The sequence below is a fragment of the Ostrea edulis genome, chromosome 3, assembly GCF_947568905.1.
Source record: "Ostrea edulis chromosome 3, xbOstEdul1.1, whole genome shotgun sequence".
In the NCBI taxonomy this organism is placed as follows: Eukaryota; Metazoa; Mollusca; class Bivalvia; order Ostreida; family Ostreidae; genus Ostrea; species Ostrea edulis.
The window spans coordinates 57,666,831-57,686,375 of record NC_079166.1 but is presented as its reverse complement, the minus strand read 5'-3'; the positions used below and the strand labels follow the sequence as shown (position 1 = coordinate 57,686,375).

General features: G+C 34.2%; 1 protein-coding gene across 6 annotated transcripts in view; it reads left to right on the top strand.

Moving 5' to 3' along the window:
* Window positions 1–19,545, top strand: part of LOC125674963 (uncharacterized) — a 98,478-nt gene that overhangs the window by 14,582 nt on the left and 64,351 nt on the right. For 5 of the 6 annotated variants that reach the window (XM_056158254.1, XM_056158252.1, XM_056158250.1 and 2 more), the window contains exons 4-9: window positions 1,465–1,520; window positions 1,626–1,727; window positions 4,475–4,588; window positions 12,783–12,862; window positions 13,223–13,306; window positions 18,962–19,076. In XM_056158254.1, coding sequence (XP_056014229.1) covers window positions 1,465–1,520; window positions 1,626–1,727; window positions 4,475–4,588; window positions 12,783–12,862; window positions 13,223–13,306; window positions 18,962–19,076 — 551 coding nt within the window. Of the gene's footprint in view, window positions 1–1,464; window positions 1,521–1,625; window positions 1,728–2,990; window positions 3,010–4,474; window positions 4,589–12,782; window positions 12,863–13,222; window positions 13,307–18,961; window positions 19,077–19,545 lie in introns of those variants that run through there. The other variant, XM_056158256.1, reaches the window with a different exon arrangement.

The window sequence follows — 19,545 nt, the reverse complement described above, 5'->3', positions numbered from 1 at the left end:
ATATTCCTTCTAGATTCTGCGAATTAAATTTTTTCTCTTCTAGAATATTCTTGAGTAAATCATAGTTGTCTCAATTGATCATTCTTTTTCTATGTAATCATGAAAACATCATTTATAAAATGCTTTGTTACCGTTTCATGAGGAACAAGAAATCAGAAAAAAATATTTTCATTAATCTCTCTTCAAACGTTCCTTCTGATAGCTGATGATTGTTATCAATAGTATAGAAAACCACATTGTGCATATATGGATACTGTAAACCAACTTGTATTCAGGAAAGGAACTCGTAAGTTACGAGAACTTGTTTGCAATCATTTTGTATATCGAATACATATACAATAAGATATGTACAAATCAAATCAAATTGAGTTCGCAAAACTTTATTTCGTGATTGCAGTGATGAACTGGTTCGCAGCAACTAATTTATTTAATAATTATCCTAAACACACACAAGAAACATTAAAGGACTGGTTCATGGTGACAAATATTCTTGATGACAAAGTTTTCGTGAAAGTTTCTCGCATGAATAAAAGTGAGCTTACAGAATGTAAAAGTTTGGGAAACTATTTTTCACATCTTCGCTAGGCAAGAGTTTTCAGTCCACTCCGCTCCCCCTTTATGAGGAGCTTGCAGAGTGGACCGAAAACCCCTGGGCTATAGCGATGATATATTTTTCAGTGAATATTGATTTCTGTTTTTGTGTATTTAGGTCATTCTCAATATATCATAAATAAAGATTCCTGTTTTATTACTAAAACTTGACATAAAACATTCTAATGAGAAGAACTGCTTAAACTATTCCTTTAAGTGTAATCTTTTCAACATGCAGGCAATCAATCCCCTGATTCACTATTAGCAAAGAAAATTGTTCATCTTTTGGGATTTCCTCATTTACATGTACATATTGTTAGTCTGTTTTTGTGATTTTGATATAAATAATACCAGTCATTAATACCTCGCTATAGTCTTAAAAAACATATTTTATCAATGCAAATTTACTTGAAGTTGATTTCTTTCTGTAAACAAATTTCTAATAACAAACATAATACAATTCTGAAAATATCAATGAAATATTATGTTGTAAATCTGTTATAAATTCATTTAAAGTTATGGATTCAAGAACTACCTCATTTGCCCTGCGTGTGGATTAAATTTTGAAAATAAATGACTCTTAATTAATGCTTAATAGTCAAATATTTATTTGTTCTGGTATTTTCTTTCATTTATTGCCTTTTTATCATAATGGTTTTGTTGGGTGTTTTTTTTTATATATGGAAATCAGATATACATGTACCTTTGTCTATTGAGAAAGTTCTTTGGTCTGAAAGAGAAATCTGTGTTCGCTTACTTAACTGAGTTGGTGTCCATCAACTGTAGAAAATGACTACTGGTGTGAATAACCATATACATACATGTACATGTATCTAGAAACCTTTAAATTTGCCATGATCGTGATAATTGTAGGTTTAAAGGAACTTGTAGACCTTGAATGGTTGAATCTGTCAGCAAACAGGATTGAGGTAATTTTTTGTTTAAAAAGATGAATATTTTCGTACTGTAGAAAGCGTATATAAAATGAATTAGGATTGATGATTATGTCTGATATATTACATGGATTTTTTCAGGTTATTGAAGGCTTGACTAATAACCACAAACTACGACACTTAGACTTGTCGGACAACAGCATCACACAAATCACGGGACTCTCACATCTAATCTGCTTAAGAGTAAGTCTCTGGAACGATGTTACATGCTCCTTCTTAGTCAAAAATAAAATAAATACAAAATTTATACAAAAGTTATAATACTACAACTTCATTGGATTTACTGGATAATTTTTCTGTTTACTACCACGTATGCAAGTGAACAATCTAGGCATTTTTAAAATCATTTTTTCCATCTTCGCTAGCAAAATGTATTCAGTCCACGAAAAGCACAATGAAACCAAAATCCATGGCTAGCGAAGATGAATTCTAACCCCGTTTTCAGGTGTTATAACTGACAAAAAAATAGTATGTTTGTTTTACAACTTTCATTCAGAAGACGGATAAGTTTGTGAGTCACTGAATAAACAAAAAAATCATATGCATTCTTATTTCAATCGTTGTCAACTGTACAATAGAAACTATATATACATACTTGTAATAAGACTTGTGCACTAAATGTCAATCGAAATAGTCATACAAATAAACCAATGCTTTTATTTGTCATTTTATGGTCCACATTTCTTTGAGCTGCTATAATTCATGCTATTTATCAAATTGAAATAACTGGCAATTTATACCATGTGATAGTTGTTTGTTCATTTTCAAAGTCAAATGATCCTTCTCTTATTTGGTGAACTTGTGCTGCACGTGCTGTGAAACAATGTACCGACAAGTGGTGGAAATAACACAGTTGTTTGTGCACAGGATGTCGAGAATTTTGGCGTTTCATAAAAAAAGGTGTGAACATCTGCGGGGAAGACTGCATACGGATATATATAACTATATCTACATACTGGAAATAATCCCGATTTACAAACGTCCAGTTTTCAACTTAGAGAAAGCTAAAATCCATTTAGCGACGCTGTCCACTCTATTTTTAGGGTTTGAAAGAAAAACAATTTATCTGCTTCAAACATTTAATACATACATGTAACAGACAACATAAATTAATGATAATTAAGATGAATTGCTTCGAATAGCAAACTCCAACATATGGAACAATTTAAGTAAGTTATCAAATCTGTATGATAATTAATTCTTTAAAGATAGACAGTGAAGGTACATTTTTTAAAATCAAATTAGTATTATAAATTTACAATAAGTTATCATTAAATGATATAAATATGTACAAGTCGCCGTTTTATATGTTTTGATTTTCATCCATTATAACATTTCGCTTAGTATTTTTCTTTTATTTCTTTATTTTATTACACGGTGGCATCCACGGAAGTATAGGTGACATCCACGGAGAGCCTCTGTGGACTTAAAAGTCTAGCTCACTCAGAAAAATAAGACTTCAAAGGTGCCGACAATTTTAGAGGTCCTCCATGTTTTGGACAAATTTTTTCCACCGCGTTGCATGCAACACGCATAAAACTCAAGTCGTGTACTGTATATTCAGAGTTGTGGATCGGAATATCATCTCACATTGATCAGGAACATAAGTTGATGAGTTCCTTGTCTTAGTCAATCGGATTAAAATCAAATCCTTTGATCTGCTCAAGTTGATGTCTACTCAAAAAAGCGATCTATCTGAGCAGATAAAAGGAAATGACTTTAAATCAGATTGTGTTTTGGTGTGCTATTTTTTAAATCCATTTTAATTATTGTTGCCTTAGTAAGTCAACGTTGCTTAAAACCTGAGCATTTTCTTGACGTATATGATATTATATAAATATTGCATGTAGTTGAGGGTAACATTGAAAATTTTCACCCCAGAAAACCATTGTCAACCGAGGCATAGCCGAGGTTGACAATGGTTTCTCAAGGGGTGAAAATTTCAATGTTACCCTCAACTACATGCAATATTTGTTTTATTATACTGAATGTTATGTAAACAGGAAAGCAGAAAAACTTACGTCTGTTGACATTTGATCAATCACTGTCATGCGATATTTCGTATATCGATGCGGATATTCCCATTTTTTACAAACACTCAAATGACGTCATCTAACAATCTACGGCGAACTGTACGCGCATAAATTTGACGCATGTGATAATTTTTTATAATATCACCCGTTGTCAAGTACTGTTACCCGTTTCTAGATACTATCACCCTGGGGCGCGTGTTTTCTGTTCTCAGAGGGTAACAATATGTTTTTTCAAATGCTTCTCGACCAATCAGGTTCGAGTATTTTACATGAAAGTATAATAAATATTGTTGTAATTGCTTTCCAATTGTTCTGCCATGTACTAAAGTGATTTCACAAGTCCTTATTCCTTGTCATTAATTAATGATTTTATTTGGGCAACATCCTTAGATAATGAATCATAGATAGACATCTTATTCCATAGACTATATATAGTGGTTTTCAATCCTTGAATTCTGCTGTTTATGTCTTTGTTGATTAACCCTGATCTGATTCAAAGAACACTACATGCTCATGCAGTCTTTCTAAAACTTGCCTGACCATTCTTTGTTGATATGACAGCATTTTATTGCAACGGAAACACAGTTCTAAATATCTTCAAAAATACTATCCAAAACTTCTGTGAGATGATAGCTAGTGTATAAATATCAGCAATTACCCATTAAAAAGCTGCAAAAAATAGCACACTCCGATTCAATTATCGTGAGCTGGGTTTTATGTGACCATTTCCATGGGTAGGCCTAAATGTGTGGATTTCCATTTTCGATCTTGTAATTCGTTACCCGTAATTCATGCTTTATAATGTGCTTTTCCAGTTCATTTAATTAAAAATCTTATCAAGGTGGTAGTATATTTGTTATAAAACATGTAATCAATTTACAATTTGAAATGTTTCAGACTCTTCTGCTGCATGGGAACATCATATCAACTCTTGAGAGTGCTCCGCAAAGTCTGCCAAGATCACTCGCCATTCTCTCTTTGGCAGAAAATGAAATTACGGACTTGAATGAGGTATTTTTATGATATGCTACTAATTTTCACATAACTGTAGTAAATGAACAAGTCGGATTGAAATATAAACTCTGAACAGCTTTTCATGTTGTAGTTTGACAAAAGCATCCCAAAATTTAGGCCTAGTTTGATCATTAACCATAGTAGTGGTCTAGTTGACTTCCAAATCTTAATTGTGCATGCCTAGCTTGCTTCCAGACCTTCAGTGCTAATCAAATATCCTGATAATCGGATAAATTTTCCCTGACAAATGGGCTATTGGGTTAACTGAAACCCACTGAACTTTAAATCTCTAAGTGGAAGCAGTACATTCTGTATGTGCAGGGGCACTGTCTTGGTGAGATCTGCCAAAGACTAGAAACTATTTGATTGTTTTCAGAACTAACTTGTAAATTGAAGAAATCTGCTTTAAACGCAAGTTTTATTACATGTAGTATATTTAACCTATGTATAAAACAAAACCAATGGCACGAGCCGTGTTTAAATAACAAAGAATAGTGAGCTCTGTATCTCCCATATACCATGCAGCCTCGACAACTGACATTCAAATTTTTGCTGATGACCACTAAAAATACCTTTAAGTTATTTAAGCACTCTACACATTAAAAATGGAAAAATAAAATTTGAAAATTTTCAACTTAAATTGTGCATGTCCATGCCCCTTTAAACAGAAGAACCCAATTCACATTTTCCTCTCTAAAGTCAGCGCAGGAATCCTCTATGTTAAATTAAACTGCTTCAAGCAAAGTCTGAAATTATACACATGATAATAAATGAACTGGAGTTCTTGTACAAAATGACGGCCACAAAGTGACAAGGTTAACCTATTCCACTGTACACACTTACTACATGAGCTTATCATGTGCTTATATCATTTGACAAATTAAAACCTCATTCTTAACAATTATAGTGTACATGTGCATTAAGAGTGTTCAATTTTTGGCCGGGTTGCACAACGTGCAAACAGCTTATAGAATGGTGAAAGACGGTTGGGTTGGCGGGCGTCCTTGTAAAGGGGTACCTACTTTATGTAATTAAAGGTCATATGAAACGATATCCTGAAGAAATTGAGTTATGTATTGATTCATTTTTAATTTTTTTATTTAATGCGTTTAACGTCATAACAGCTGATCAAATATACTCGATCACGATAATGATTTTTGATGATCGCGGCTTATCTCCCTTGCTGATGACGTCAAAAAGACCCACTGTGATGTAAACAACTAGGCCTGATATAACTAAGTATTAGAAAAATGCCACAGTGTGCTGCATTTAATCGTTGTACATGTGTTACATGTAGGTCGTAGAAGAGGGTGCATATGTACAGCTCTTTCCAAGGGATACTAGATTTAGAAGAAAAAAATATATGGGTATACAAAATCTCCGACGCGATGGATTTGTTGTCATGAACAGTGCACTTCAGTACATTCGTCGGTAGCCAAACAATGTGGACACAAATAGATCAAATTAAAATCAGACGCTGTGCCAAATCATTTCTTATTTTCCAAAGATTGGGACAAGTTAAAATATAAATTAAAGACAACCGCTTAGTTAAAGCGAAGATACTGAAAGTATGTATTACTAAATCACACAACGGTTAGTTATCATTGTAATCGCAAAAACACATTCCATCAATTAATGTGAACTTTGAATAAATCTACACGATAAAATTATATTCTTTTTTCATATCTTATCTACATTACAAACTCTATCAGTCAACGATATTCGTATAGTTTCATGTTTATTAGGCCTATATGTGTAATATACCGAGTTACTAGTATCCCAAAAGTGTGTAGTTTTTATTTTATTATCAATTGTAAAATTCAGTTGAATCAAAATTGTAAATAAACCTTTCATTCTGAAATTCAAAGAGAAAATCATGAAGTATCATTCAGAAATTATAATTTATATCCCATATACTATATCAGTACTGATAACTAAACATGCTTTATTAAAAATTAATTTTTTTTTCATTAAAATAATATTTGAACAGCGGGGAATGTAAAGTAAGAAAGTAAATACCAAACGCAAGCAATTTTTATATATAACTTACAATTGAAAAATATAGAAGCACCCTCCCCCATTAAAAACAACGATTTGTGAATTTTATACTTAAATTGGGACACACGAGGAAACACTAGCCGATTATGAAGAACCGTGCGCCAGTACAACAGATGACATCCATGATAAATTTGTCACATTTAGAGTACTCTAGCTACACATATACAAGAACATTTTAGCTCTATTTCAATATTGTGGTTATTCGTATCCCGTGGGGATCTGGGTTAGAATAGGTCCTCAGTACCCCTTTGCTTGTCGAAAGAGGCGGTCCTTCGGATGAGACAGCAAAAACCGAGGTCCCGTGGCACAGCAGGTGTGGCACGATAAAGATCCCTCCCTGCTCAATGACCATAAGCGCCGAGCAAAGGCCATTTGCAGCCCTTCACCGGCAGTGGTGATGTTTCCATATATGAGTGAAATATTCTCGGATGGTGCGTAAAACATTCAATCAATCGAATATAAAAAGGAAAATGGGATTACCATTACAGATTTTATACTATTTTTATTACAACAATTCATAAATGAAATGCACACAAGTTCATATGACTACTAATCTTTTCAAAATGATAGTTAAACATCAGTATCTGATGGCATGGAGTCTTAAAATCCACAGGCATCTGATGTATGGACAGTACAACACCCCCCCCCCTTCTGATTATTATTATTTGTTTTGTTTTTTTGCGGGGATAATTTCTCCAAAATTTGTGGATTCCCTGTCTAACCCATCCCAATTTCGATTTATGTAATTGTTTGACTTTCCCACTTTTTGTAAGATTCAGAGATGGGCCTTCTACCGACTTTATTATTACCAGTAGAAGGCCAATCTCTAAAGCTTACAAAAAGTGGGAAAGGATTACATAAATCGAAATTTGCATGGGATAGACAAGGAAACCAAACATTTTGGAGGAGAAATTATCCCCAGAAAAAAAGAAGGGGGTAGTAGTGGCCATACTTCAGGTGTCTGTGCAGTGTTAACTTCTTCAATATCATCCTCTGTTGAAGAATGTTATTTGCTTGCCGTACATCATTCCTGACTGGTTTAAACTGATATGGTTGAACCACAAAATCGGGCAGTTCGTCAGAAAACAGAAATTAGTCCATATCCATTAAATGCTGCGAGATATTTCGTTGAACAAAACAGTAGGCCTACACTATTTTCATTGTGTTGTTTACATCGATGGGTTGTTGTGACATCACGAACACACAGAATCAAGAACGATAAGCGGGTAACAAATTCATTCTATGTACAAGTTTACAGCTTTATTTCTTATCAATCCAAAGACAATTTTTTTTTTTAAACACTATTTGACCTTATTCATTCATACCCATCTTTATGTTTTTAAAGTAAAATACCACTGTTAGAAATCGTTTCATATGACCTTTAACTCTTCACATTTCTTACTTGACGTTCATCGAACTTTTTACAGTTGTTATGGATACATGGAAGATGTGCATGTGCATTTTTGAAAGTGATCAGACATTTTCGAAAAAAAATTCGCGTAGTTGCATGAACTTTATTGTCATTTTTTAAAAGCATTTTTTGAATAGATGGTACCTATTTTTGTAGTCAGCTCCTCTTACAGCATTTATTTGACATCCTTCAGACCTTGTACAGCTGTCATGGAAGCATTAAAGATGTGCATGTGTCATTTCGGAATTGATCGGACATTCTTTGAAAAATTCACATGCATGTGCATGATGTAGTTGAAGTTTTATCATTTTGAAGCATATATGGTACATGTAATTACTTTGTGTAACCAACTCGTCTCACAGCTTAACTTAACAATTAATTTTCAGACCTTGTACATTATAGATATTATAAAAACATACATATATTTTTTTTCCATTATGTTTTGTACTGCTGTTTATATGATAGATAACATATACAGTACCAACCAGACCCAACCATGCAGACACCCAAGCAGTCCCAGAAAGCAGTCTCGGGGACTGCTCTCTCAAAAAGTGGGACTGCTCTGGGACTGCTCTAGTCTGGTTGGTATTGTACATATAGATAACACATATTTCAAAGCAACCTGGCCATGGATTTCTCTTCTTGAATCGAATTTTTGCTATATTTTGAATAATGAGAAATTTCAATTCATATCAATTGAAAACAAACAGAATTTTTTTATACTTATGAACAGGCAAACAGGTTCATATGATAAACATAACCCAGTTACTAATACAGTAAGTTAAATAACATGCAAACTTGTCAACAAGAGAACGAAGGCTATGGTGCACCATACTGAGATAATCTCCTAGGAGGGAGTCACTGTCAGCCAGTTTTGAAAGTGATGGAATCTTGTGGAGCTCATTACATTAATATCTGAAACACTTGATTTAAATCTTGCTTTCATTGCACTATCATCAGTCCGTTGAGAATTTTATCCTTGTATGATAATGTGGGTATATGTTGTCCCAAAGAGCAGTGGCCTCGTGTTTACCTGCCTTTATAGTTTCAGAAGCTCTATCAAAGTCCCTAAATGACTAAGTGATTTACTAGTGATCTATTATTCAGTTATCAGCAACAGTACATCACCACTACAAGTCAAGTGGATTATTTTTATACTGCTTGCGGTGTAGAAATAGCAGAAACCTGATAAAATGGTTCCCGTAGGGACCCAGATTAAGGTCCTCAGTACCCCTTGCTTGTTGTAAGAGGCGACTAAATGGGGGAAGTCCTTCGGATGAGACCACAAACACAGAGGTCCCGTGTCACAGCAGGTGTGGCACGACAAAGATCCCTCCCTGCTCAAAGGCTATAAGCTTTAAACTTAGTTTTAAAGAAGACTTAAGATTAACTTGCAAATAAATTGTGGTCTTAAAATTTCCATTTTTTAAATTGATGTAATAGGTAAGTATTGCAAATTCATTACTTGTAATAGCAAAGTGATTGTAATTCAATTAGTTTTCTAAATGAAGGTAATTATAATGTAATTTAATGAAAATTCACATTTCAAAGTAATTGACCCCAGGTCTGGTAGCCCTTTCCATACTGTGTCAGCACCTCAATGGCTGCCGACTCAAACGCCACCAAAAAGAGCGATAACTCTTACAGAACATTCCTATACCATTGTCAAAAGTGTTGCCAATTAAGAAAACTCCAGTCTTATGATAGTTTTTCACTGAAGAAAGTATAGCATGTGCAACAGGTGTGACAGACTTCAGAACATTTGATGCAGCATGTTCATGATCTAGATATCCCATACGGAGCAGACAGTGAAAAGATGAAAAGGAGAAACTTTAAGATGAAGTTTATTTGACAGGGATTTATTATAATTTATACTCAACATCCTGTATTTGAAAAAAGAAAATTAAACTATAACATTTCAGGGTCCTTGATTTCAGATGTTAAAAAAAATATATATTGTGCAATAATTAAGGGTCAGCGGTGTAGCTTTGATGAGTCAGACTGATTTTTAAAAATTCAGAATAGGTGATATTTTAATTTTTTTTTAGAAAATATATCCATACCACTACATGCATATTGCATATAAAGACAGGTTGTTGCTGCCTGTTTAAAACTCTAGACGACGATAAGGATGATATACAAGCAGTACATTGACAATTTAGGTGCTTATAATATCGATAATGTCCTTGGGATGTATATTGTCTTTCAAGCCTCATTATCAATTATTAATGTAGTCGGGTAATACGTGCTTATCTGTACAGCACTTGAATTTTATGTACTTTTTATAATATCTTAAAGGTAGATTGCAGTTAATGGACCAGTTTCCCTTTTTAAGAGAAAGTTAGTTAATAGCTTTGCATGATCATCTGCTAACTAATAGTTTTCTATATCAATCTACGGTTAGTTTGATCTTTATTGATTATAAGCCAAACATCTCATCAGTACAATATATACATACGCAGTGGAGAATGCGTGCACACAGTATCAAGCTTTTAGTCTACTTGATTATTATATTTATGCTTCTTAATTTCGTGCCGTACGTAGAATAGATATTTTACCCAAATTACACATATCCTTTAAATTTTCAGGTTTAACAATTTAACAAGTTTGAAAATTGAGGCTCACTTACATGTCTGGACTTAATTTTAAAACATTATATGGAGCAATTAATCAGTACAAAAATGAAATTCATCTTGTAGCATGTCAATACAATTAAAACATTTTGTATCAGATTATACCTCAGTATATTCCTGTTTCAACTTAAAAGTAGGTGATAAATATAAAACCAACAGCTTCAATACTTTACAACTGATACCTTACCATTTCTGAAGCTTTCACTTAATTCTTAAAACAGGAACAATTTTGGGTTCATCTATATATGTACACTTTCAAGCTCCATCAGTAACAGTAGGGAGATGAGGAATTTATTGAATGTTATCAATATAAGCTTCTGAAAAAGTACCAATCATTTGCATGGATTAATTAAGCAAGAACAGATTCAAGAGATTTTCCATACCTTTTTTTTTGCTATCCATGCACTCAGCTATTGAATTCAAAATTGATTTGTATTAATGGGATACAGATGAGGTTGAATTTCAGCTTCCTTGGCCTATTTTTGAAAGAGTTATGTACCTTGAACTTTGCAATTTTCAGGGATTTGATAGTTATTTTTTTTTTTTTTTTTTAGACTTCAGTATAGGCTTTCTTGACCTATTTTTTTTAAAAATCTCAAGTTATGGACAATGAACTTACCAAGTAATATGTCACAAAAGAGGGCCCTTAATTGCCATCACATTAATATTTACATGCACATGTGTGGTATCAGTTTAAACTGTACAGTTAACAGTTATACTTTCATGTAAATTAAACAAGTTTGATTGATTTAGAATCATTTGTTAAAAAGTGCTGTTACCCCACTGCATGCATAATTTTACCACGTATTCACTCTTCATGTAACAGCTAGTACATAGCAACAGTTGACAATGCATGACAACGGGTAACAGAATTAAAACTGTCAACCGTGCGGAATGTTTGCGCGTACGTTTCACTGTTATCATAAATTAACCCTAACCAATTTGTTAAATGCATTCTTAAAACATTCAGTATAACAAAAGAAATATTACATATTTTGTAAGGTACATGAAATTGTCAACCCTTAATTAATTGAAAAACTATTTGACCGAGACTCAAATGTTTCATGTAATATTTTATAATATGAAATGTATTCAAACACATACAGATATATAGGCCTTATAATATATGCAATCTGGTATCATATATTTAAATTGTGTAATTTTTAAAATTTCACACCTATAGCTAAGTTCTGTGGATCATCTAAGCCCCATGTACATTACTGTCATTTTTTTAGATAGTAAATTTTGACCTCATTAAATGATATTGCTTATAATGTCCCCCTATGCAATGCTTGGGAAAATACAAGAACACATTGTCATATCAATAAGTAGCCCAGTTTTCTTACCCACATCCAAAGACACCGGATTGATTGGTAATTTATTTAAGAACCGACAATTTGTTAATTGTAATGCCCCCTGTAAGTTTCCGGCACTGAGGTGTCTTCCTGTTCAACTGGTGCCAAGTAGCCATTGTTGTTAGAGTTAATTGCCTAATCAATGCATGACTGCAAAGGAGCAATTAGTCTGCTAGCCTTTTTTGTCTGGAAATGGAAGGAAGTTCCATGCATTAATAATTTGATGTGTCTAGCTATGTCTTGGATATTGCTAGTTGTTAAGTAACTTGACAAAAATAAATACTTCTATTTAATAGGAAATCTCTAGACTTGTGGAGCACCTGTATTTTTGTGTTCAGCAACATGTGCTTTCATTTATTGGAAAACCATCTGCAAACTTTTTTATTATAAAGGAAAGAAAAGAAGAGTGTTGTATTACTTTCAGTACTATAATGTGGTTCTGTTACCATCTCATAAATCTTGACAATTTTTTATTTTCAAGTTCATTTTTCAAAGAAATCTGTCATTTTGACAAATGATCTAATCTTATCTTTCAAGATGATAAAAGAAAATCAATATTACTGATGCAGAATTCTTGAAATTTTTTGGTAAATGAATGGCATACATGTATATGACTTTATATATATGTGTTAAGTTTGTGTGTATTTATGAACATGAACTGACTGAAATCGATGTAATTAGTAGTATATTCCAATGGTAAGTCATGTTTACTACCAGTATTGATTTATTTTCAGGTGAGGTTCTTGTCCTGTTTTGAACTGGAGCAGGTTTCTTTGATGAACAACCCCTGTGTTCTCATGACTTCCTCCACTCCATATCCTTATCACTGCAGCCACACACTGTTTCGCTTCCTTATACTAATTGTTCTCATTAACCAGAATTTGAGATGATTTAATGATTTGCTCAAGGGGGGGGGGGGGGCACTCTAGCAGTTTGACACTTTTTGTGTGTGGTTTGTTTGATTTTATTTCAGAAATGTCCAGTATAGATCGTAAAACTAGATTGGAAGATTTTAGTTATATAAAGAGATGAACAATTGGAATTCAAAGATGGGCCATGGATATTTATTTTAGGGTTATATATAAAGAATATGTGATTAATATAAGTCATCGCATAAACATGTATTTGTTGTGTTGTGACTGGGGAATTTGTGCAGTTTCCTTAACAGAATCACTGGTTTTGATGCACGTCCTTTCATTATTAACTGGATCCAAACACTGCTCGTCTTGGATGGCTACATGGTCACTGAAAAAGAAAGGTATCACTGCTCTCTCATTTTCCTTTGCAGTTACACACATTTAGCATGCTCCACAGCACTTTTTTAGGTCACCGGAGTCACTCAGGTGACCTAGCTATTGCAATTGGTCTGCGTTCGTTGTCATGAGTTAGCAATGGAACATTTTTAGCCTGATCTTGATAACTATCATTTCAATTCTTTCCAAAGTTAGAAACATCTTTGGGACAATCAATTAGGGGGACATAAATTTTAAATTCCAGGATTCCTGCACCCACAGAGCAGGACCTTAGGGGATGGACAAAAACCAGCCAAAAATTGACCAAATTTTAAATATTTTCTTCTCTACAACTGCACATCTGTAACCAAAAACAGAATGCAGAGTAGGAAGGCCCGCTACCAATTCTGCAAATTTCATGATCCCTGGGGTAGAAGTTCTGACCCCAGGATGGGACCAATCTTGGCATACAGTGTCTGTGTAAAACATTTAAGTAGCAAATTGAAACTAAATGGATATTAAGAAGGAGAGCTCCAGGTAGCCCTTTGCTAAAATTATAAATTTCATGACCCCAGGGTTGGGGTTTGGTACCAGGGTGGGGCCAAGACGGCTTTAATGATTGATGTTAATACTACTTTGATTTTTGTTGATACTACAAATATAAAAACTAAACACAGAATGGAATTTACTAAAATTGTGAATTTCATAACCTTGGGGATAGCGGTTCCAATTAAGTCAGGGGGGGGGGGGGGGGGGGGGGGAATCAGTATCATCATTAGTCCTGGGTCGGTTATCAATATCATCATAAGTCATGGGTCATTTATCAATATCATCATTAGTCGTGGGTCAGTTATCAATATCATCATTAGTCCTGGGTCGGTTATCAATATCATCATAAGTCGTGGGTCAGTTATCAATATCATCATAAGTCCTGGGTCGGTTATCAATATCATCATAAGTCGTGGGTCAGTTATCAATATCATCATAAGTCCAGGGTCGGTTATCAATATCATCATAAGTCGTGGGTCAGTTATTAATATCATCATTTGTCGTGGGTCGGTTATCAATATCATCATTTGTCCTGGGTCGGTTATCAATATCATAAGTCGTGTGTCAGTTATCAATATCATCATAAGTCGCGGTTCGGTTATCAATATCATCATTAGTCCTGGGTCGGTTATCAATATCATCATAAGTCGTGGGTCAATTATCAATATCATCATTAGTCGTGGGTCGGTTATCAATATCATCATTTGTCCTGGGTCGGTTATCAATATCATCATTAGTCGTGGGTCGGTTATCAATATCATCATTTGTCCTGGGTCGGTTATCAATATCATCATTAGTCGTGGGTCGGGTATCAATATCATCAGAAATCCTGGGTCGGTTATCAATAATGAATGCATCGTGTTCTAACTGGTAGATTCAGTAGTCATATGTCACATAACAGCAAGTATTATGTAAAGAAGCTTAGTTAAAAAACGAAAGATTCAAACAAAAAGATATCATCCTTCTTCCGGAAATGTATAATTAAATGATGCCATCATGGAAATCATGAAATTTAATTTAATAAGGCCATTTTTTTTTTAATTGGTTTACGGATTTCAAAATTTTCAAATCCATTTGGAGGAGGGTAAAAAAAAAAAGTTCAAATGACAAAATGTTAAGTAATAAAAATGAACTTATTTGAGGTCAATGTTTTATTATCAACTTTAATATTCTCTTCACTCTCAACTTCAGACGGTGGTATATATAGCGACTATTGTGCACCTTGGCAACAATGCTGTTTCCTTCAAAAATGTTATTTGTTTATTAAATTAACTTTCTATCATTATCAAATGTCCATTGTTTACCGTTTAGTTATGTAAATCCCAAAATAAAAGAACCACATCGTTTTTCCATTCAAAAGATGGCATCCATGACGTATATAGGGATGCACTAATCACCTGAAGTACTAAAATCCTGACTGACCTTACCAAGAATATATTTTGTCTAAAAATTTACTTTTAAGTTTTAAAGTCTTATTTATGAAGTCAAGTAAAATTATAAATAAAATTCATGAACCTTATAAACATTTATTAAAAAATTCTGAATTTTATATAGGTCAGATCAATTCATTGTTGGTATAGTCAACAAATTTTATACAATGAATGAATTCAATAATGTTAAATATGTTTTCAACCTCCTTCAATATATGAAGAATTACACATATTAAATATGAAGAATAATTCTATAAAATTCATTAATAAGAATTTAAAAGTGTATCCTCCGCAAAATGTATGCATGGTAAGGTCAGGTAGGGTTATACTTGTTTAGGTGATTAGTTCAATTTTAACCCAACGTAGTTACTACGTCATGGATGCCATCTGAATTAAATGTGTGTTTTTATTTTGGAATTTACATATCTAAATGGGATGCAATGCATAACTAATGCCAATTACTTTCATAAACAGATAACTTATTGGAAGCAAAAAACATTGTTACTAAGGTGCAGAATAATTGTTAGCACCGGCTGAAGTTGACTGATATTCCACACATGACACATGAATATTATGGACTGTCCCAAGATTTCGATGAAGGCTTCTGTCCAAATATCCAGTCCAGCGGAATCTTTTTTTTTTCTTTTCTTTCTTTCTTTCTTTTTTTTTTGTGAAAAGGAAAAATTACAGCGTTGGAAATATAAAAAGGAGTGAAAAACCATTCTATTTTTTTTCCAACGTACATCCCAAAAAATCAGTGAGGGGGATCCGTAAACCAACTCAATAAAAATAAAAGGCCTAAAGATGAATTTTCCCAATTTTCTTGTTTTGTCGCTATTTTTCCCAATTGAAGGGGCCCCAGTCCCAAATTGGTGGAAAAAAACACTGCCGTGCAATGTTGTTAAAATTCAGGGTAAGACGAAGTGTGGCATCATGTCTGTTTTGACATACGTCACAATATGACTGTGACATAGGCGGATCTTAGGAGTTCGTTTTATGCAACATAATATTTCACGATAGAAGCAATGTAAAGAAACGGTGATGTAGTAAATGAACATAAATATAAGAAATGAACAGCACTTTTGAGCTGCTCGTGGTCAATATGAATGGGTTTGGATTTGAGGCAAATTCTCTGTGAATCGCTAGCATGATTCACAAAATTTGCTTCAAATCCAAATCTGTTCATATTGACCTCGAGCAGCTCAATAGTGCTGTTCATTCTTAAATGAGTGAAAAATTCTGAAATGGGACATCAGAGAAAACACACAAAAAACAACAACATTTTCAATGACGTTTTTGGAAGGTAAGAGATCACATTCAGTTTGAAGCAGAGACAGATTTACCAGGTAAATATACATACAACCAGTAACAAGAATCAGGAAGGTTATAGTGTGTTAGGTGAGGAATATAAGACTCTCTTATGAGTAGCCATGAAATATAAGGTGATTCCACCCGAGGGTTGCAAAAAAGCTGTGAAACCCGAGGCTTTGCCGAGGGTTTTACCGCTTTTTTGCAATCCCGAGGGTGGAATCACCTTAATAGAGGGCGAAGCCCTCTCACGGCCCGGAGGGCCGTGAGAGCGGAGCTCTCCCTATAGGTAACACGTATATACATGTTTAAAAGCAAAATATAGGAAAATAATGAAAAATTAAACCATACCTATGGAACTTGAAAAGTTTGGTACCAATGGCGTCGATTCGAATATTAGCGCGTGGACATGTATTCCTCCATTTTGAATCTCGTCTACCCTAGTTAACGTCGTTCTGAGATGTTACACATAAAATCCGTAAAAGCATGTAAATCTTATTTTCTTAATCATATATAATCACTCCACAATTAACGCCATGTTTTTCGTTGTGGTTCAAACGCTATGTTTGTAAACTTGCTAAATAACGACACTGAATATGACGTCACAATGTACTGTTTACATCAATTGCGTTATATTTCCCGCGTTCAATAGATAGGCGGATCAAATGTCGAAAATTAGGATGCTTTGGTACAGCTCCGTCCGCGTGCTAACTTCGGGTTGTTTTTGTCCTGTTTTGGATATAGATAATAATGCCAAAACTTTTTTGCTTCGCCCTCAAACACGGTCACGCCGTAAAACATATTATTTCATGGCAACTCATAAGAGAGTATTTTTCTCTCATATTTCTAGAGTTTTCCGTTTTCCTTGTGCCAAGCGACGCCATTTTGAGAATTTTCCAATTAATTAATTTTTCGCTGTACATAAAAAATAACACCAGAATTGAATTCTACGACCTTAATTTTGGCAACTACGTTGCCGACAAAAACTCGGCGACGAGTGTATAAGTGAATGATATTAGAGTTATTCCTCTTTGAATAAATCAATAATCAGGGTGATGCGTGACGTAACTCGACAGTCCATCAGCGCGAAACATTTTGACAGACCTAATCAGAATATGAATCCACAACTGCACTTTTTTTTTTCTTAGAGGAGCATTGATATTGATATTAATTGAGCAGTTATTTAATGACGAGTGTGTGAAGAGAGATTCCAAGTGGTTTTTGTTGGTGAATATGAGCATGGCTAGACTTTCGTTTTCCACGCGTGCAAGGACTCGAGTCTCATAGACATTGGAGGCACTTATTTCACCTGAGACACATATAGGGGCAGTAGACGTTGACAGAGTGAATGTGAAGGTAGGCCTAGAAGTAATAGACCGTGTGGGCTGGGTTTCTGTGAACTGGCATAATGCACCGAATGACATAGGTGTATGAGGAATTTGTGACTGTTGTTGAGTGTGCGGTAGTTGTTCAAGGAATGTGTAATTTTGTGTCCGGTCACATACACCTGGAGATTATCAGGGACATTACAATCTGTCATTTTTTGTACAAGAGCTTTGCAGACGCTAGTGTTCGTCAATCGAGGCGAGGCAAGTTGCAAGCTAGTTGTGTATTGATTATGACGTCACGGGATATGTAAGATAAACGTCACGTGATATGAAAGATAGAAATATCTTGCATACCTTTCTTTCATAGAATATCTGTATCTTACATACGTAGATATGAGAGAATAACAAATCCACAGCAGCACAATTATTTGTTACATTAGGCCTAAAGTTGTGAAACACAAGTTTGCATCTCAACATTCAAAACTTTGATTGACCCCCCACCCTTTTCTTTTTTTTTTTCACTGCGTCTTAACTATATCTGTCTTTAAAGAAATCTTTGGTTTAAAAAAACTTAACCTGCCTAATTTCAGCATAACACAAAATTATGATGGTAGAGGTTTAAACCTATAACCCAGATCAGATTCTGGAAGAAATCTAGGTCATTATATAGATCAGGATTGATTTGTGTCATCATTCAAAGTTTTGAAAACTTCACTGGGAGGCACTTGATCAAATCTACTGAGAAGTCAGGTGGGCTTTACAGGATATGATCATATGGTCGTCTCTTGATCTTCACAGCCCAGTGAAATTTTTAAAAGGATTACGAATTTCTGAAATAAATGCATTTGGACTATGAATAATGCAAATGATTAGTGCAATGTACATATATTTCCTGATATTTCAGATTTTCAATTTCACCAATAAACCCACAACTTATTAAAATATATAATCTGTATGCTGCTGATACATATGTTACAATTAAAAATAAGATTGTTTTCTGATTTTGTAATGTGTAGAAAATTTACTAACGGCACTTTTATATTCTGTCTCAATTTTCTTATTTAAGGTTAAAGGCAGAGTGGCTGTACAGTCAGGGCAAAGGGCGACATTTCCGCTCCGGTCAGCAGTCAGAAATTGTGGAGTATCTGTCTTCAAATTGCCCTCTGACATCATCTGCCCAGGTCAGTGCCCATAGAATCTATTTTCTACTCTTTGCTGTGCAACTTACAGTATGCAATGCATTAGATTTAAACACAGTATGAATCACTATTAACTTGGGAAAATTTCATTTTCATAAAACTTGTTGAGGTTGCTTTTGACAAGAAAATAAGGTTTTTGGGTATGATTGTGTATGAATGAATAGTGATGAACAAGCTGAACACGGTATTGTGAAAGAAGTAGGTACAGTTTCTAAAGTCATCCCAAAATATTGATTATTTCACTTGGAGCTCAAATTCTGGCATTCAAATAAGGAATAGATTAGCAAACCCAAAATTCACTCATTTTGATCAGCAAAATGATTTGTGTCATATGACGAGAGCTTGAAGTTGGCATAGAATTGCAAAAATGCCATTTTCAATGAAAATATCCACAAATTCAGGTGGTTTTCCTTTCAGAAAACATACAGCGCATTTGTCGAGCAAATTCAGT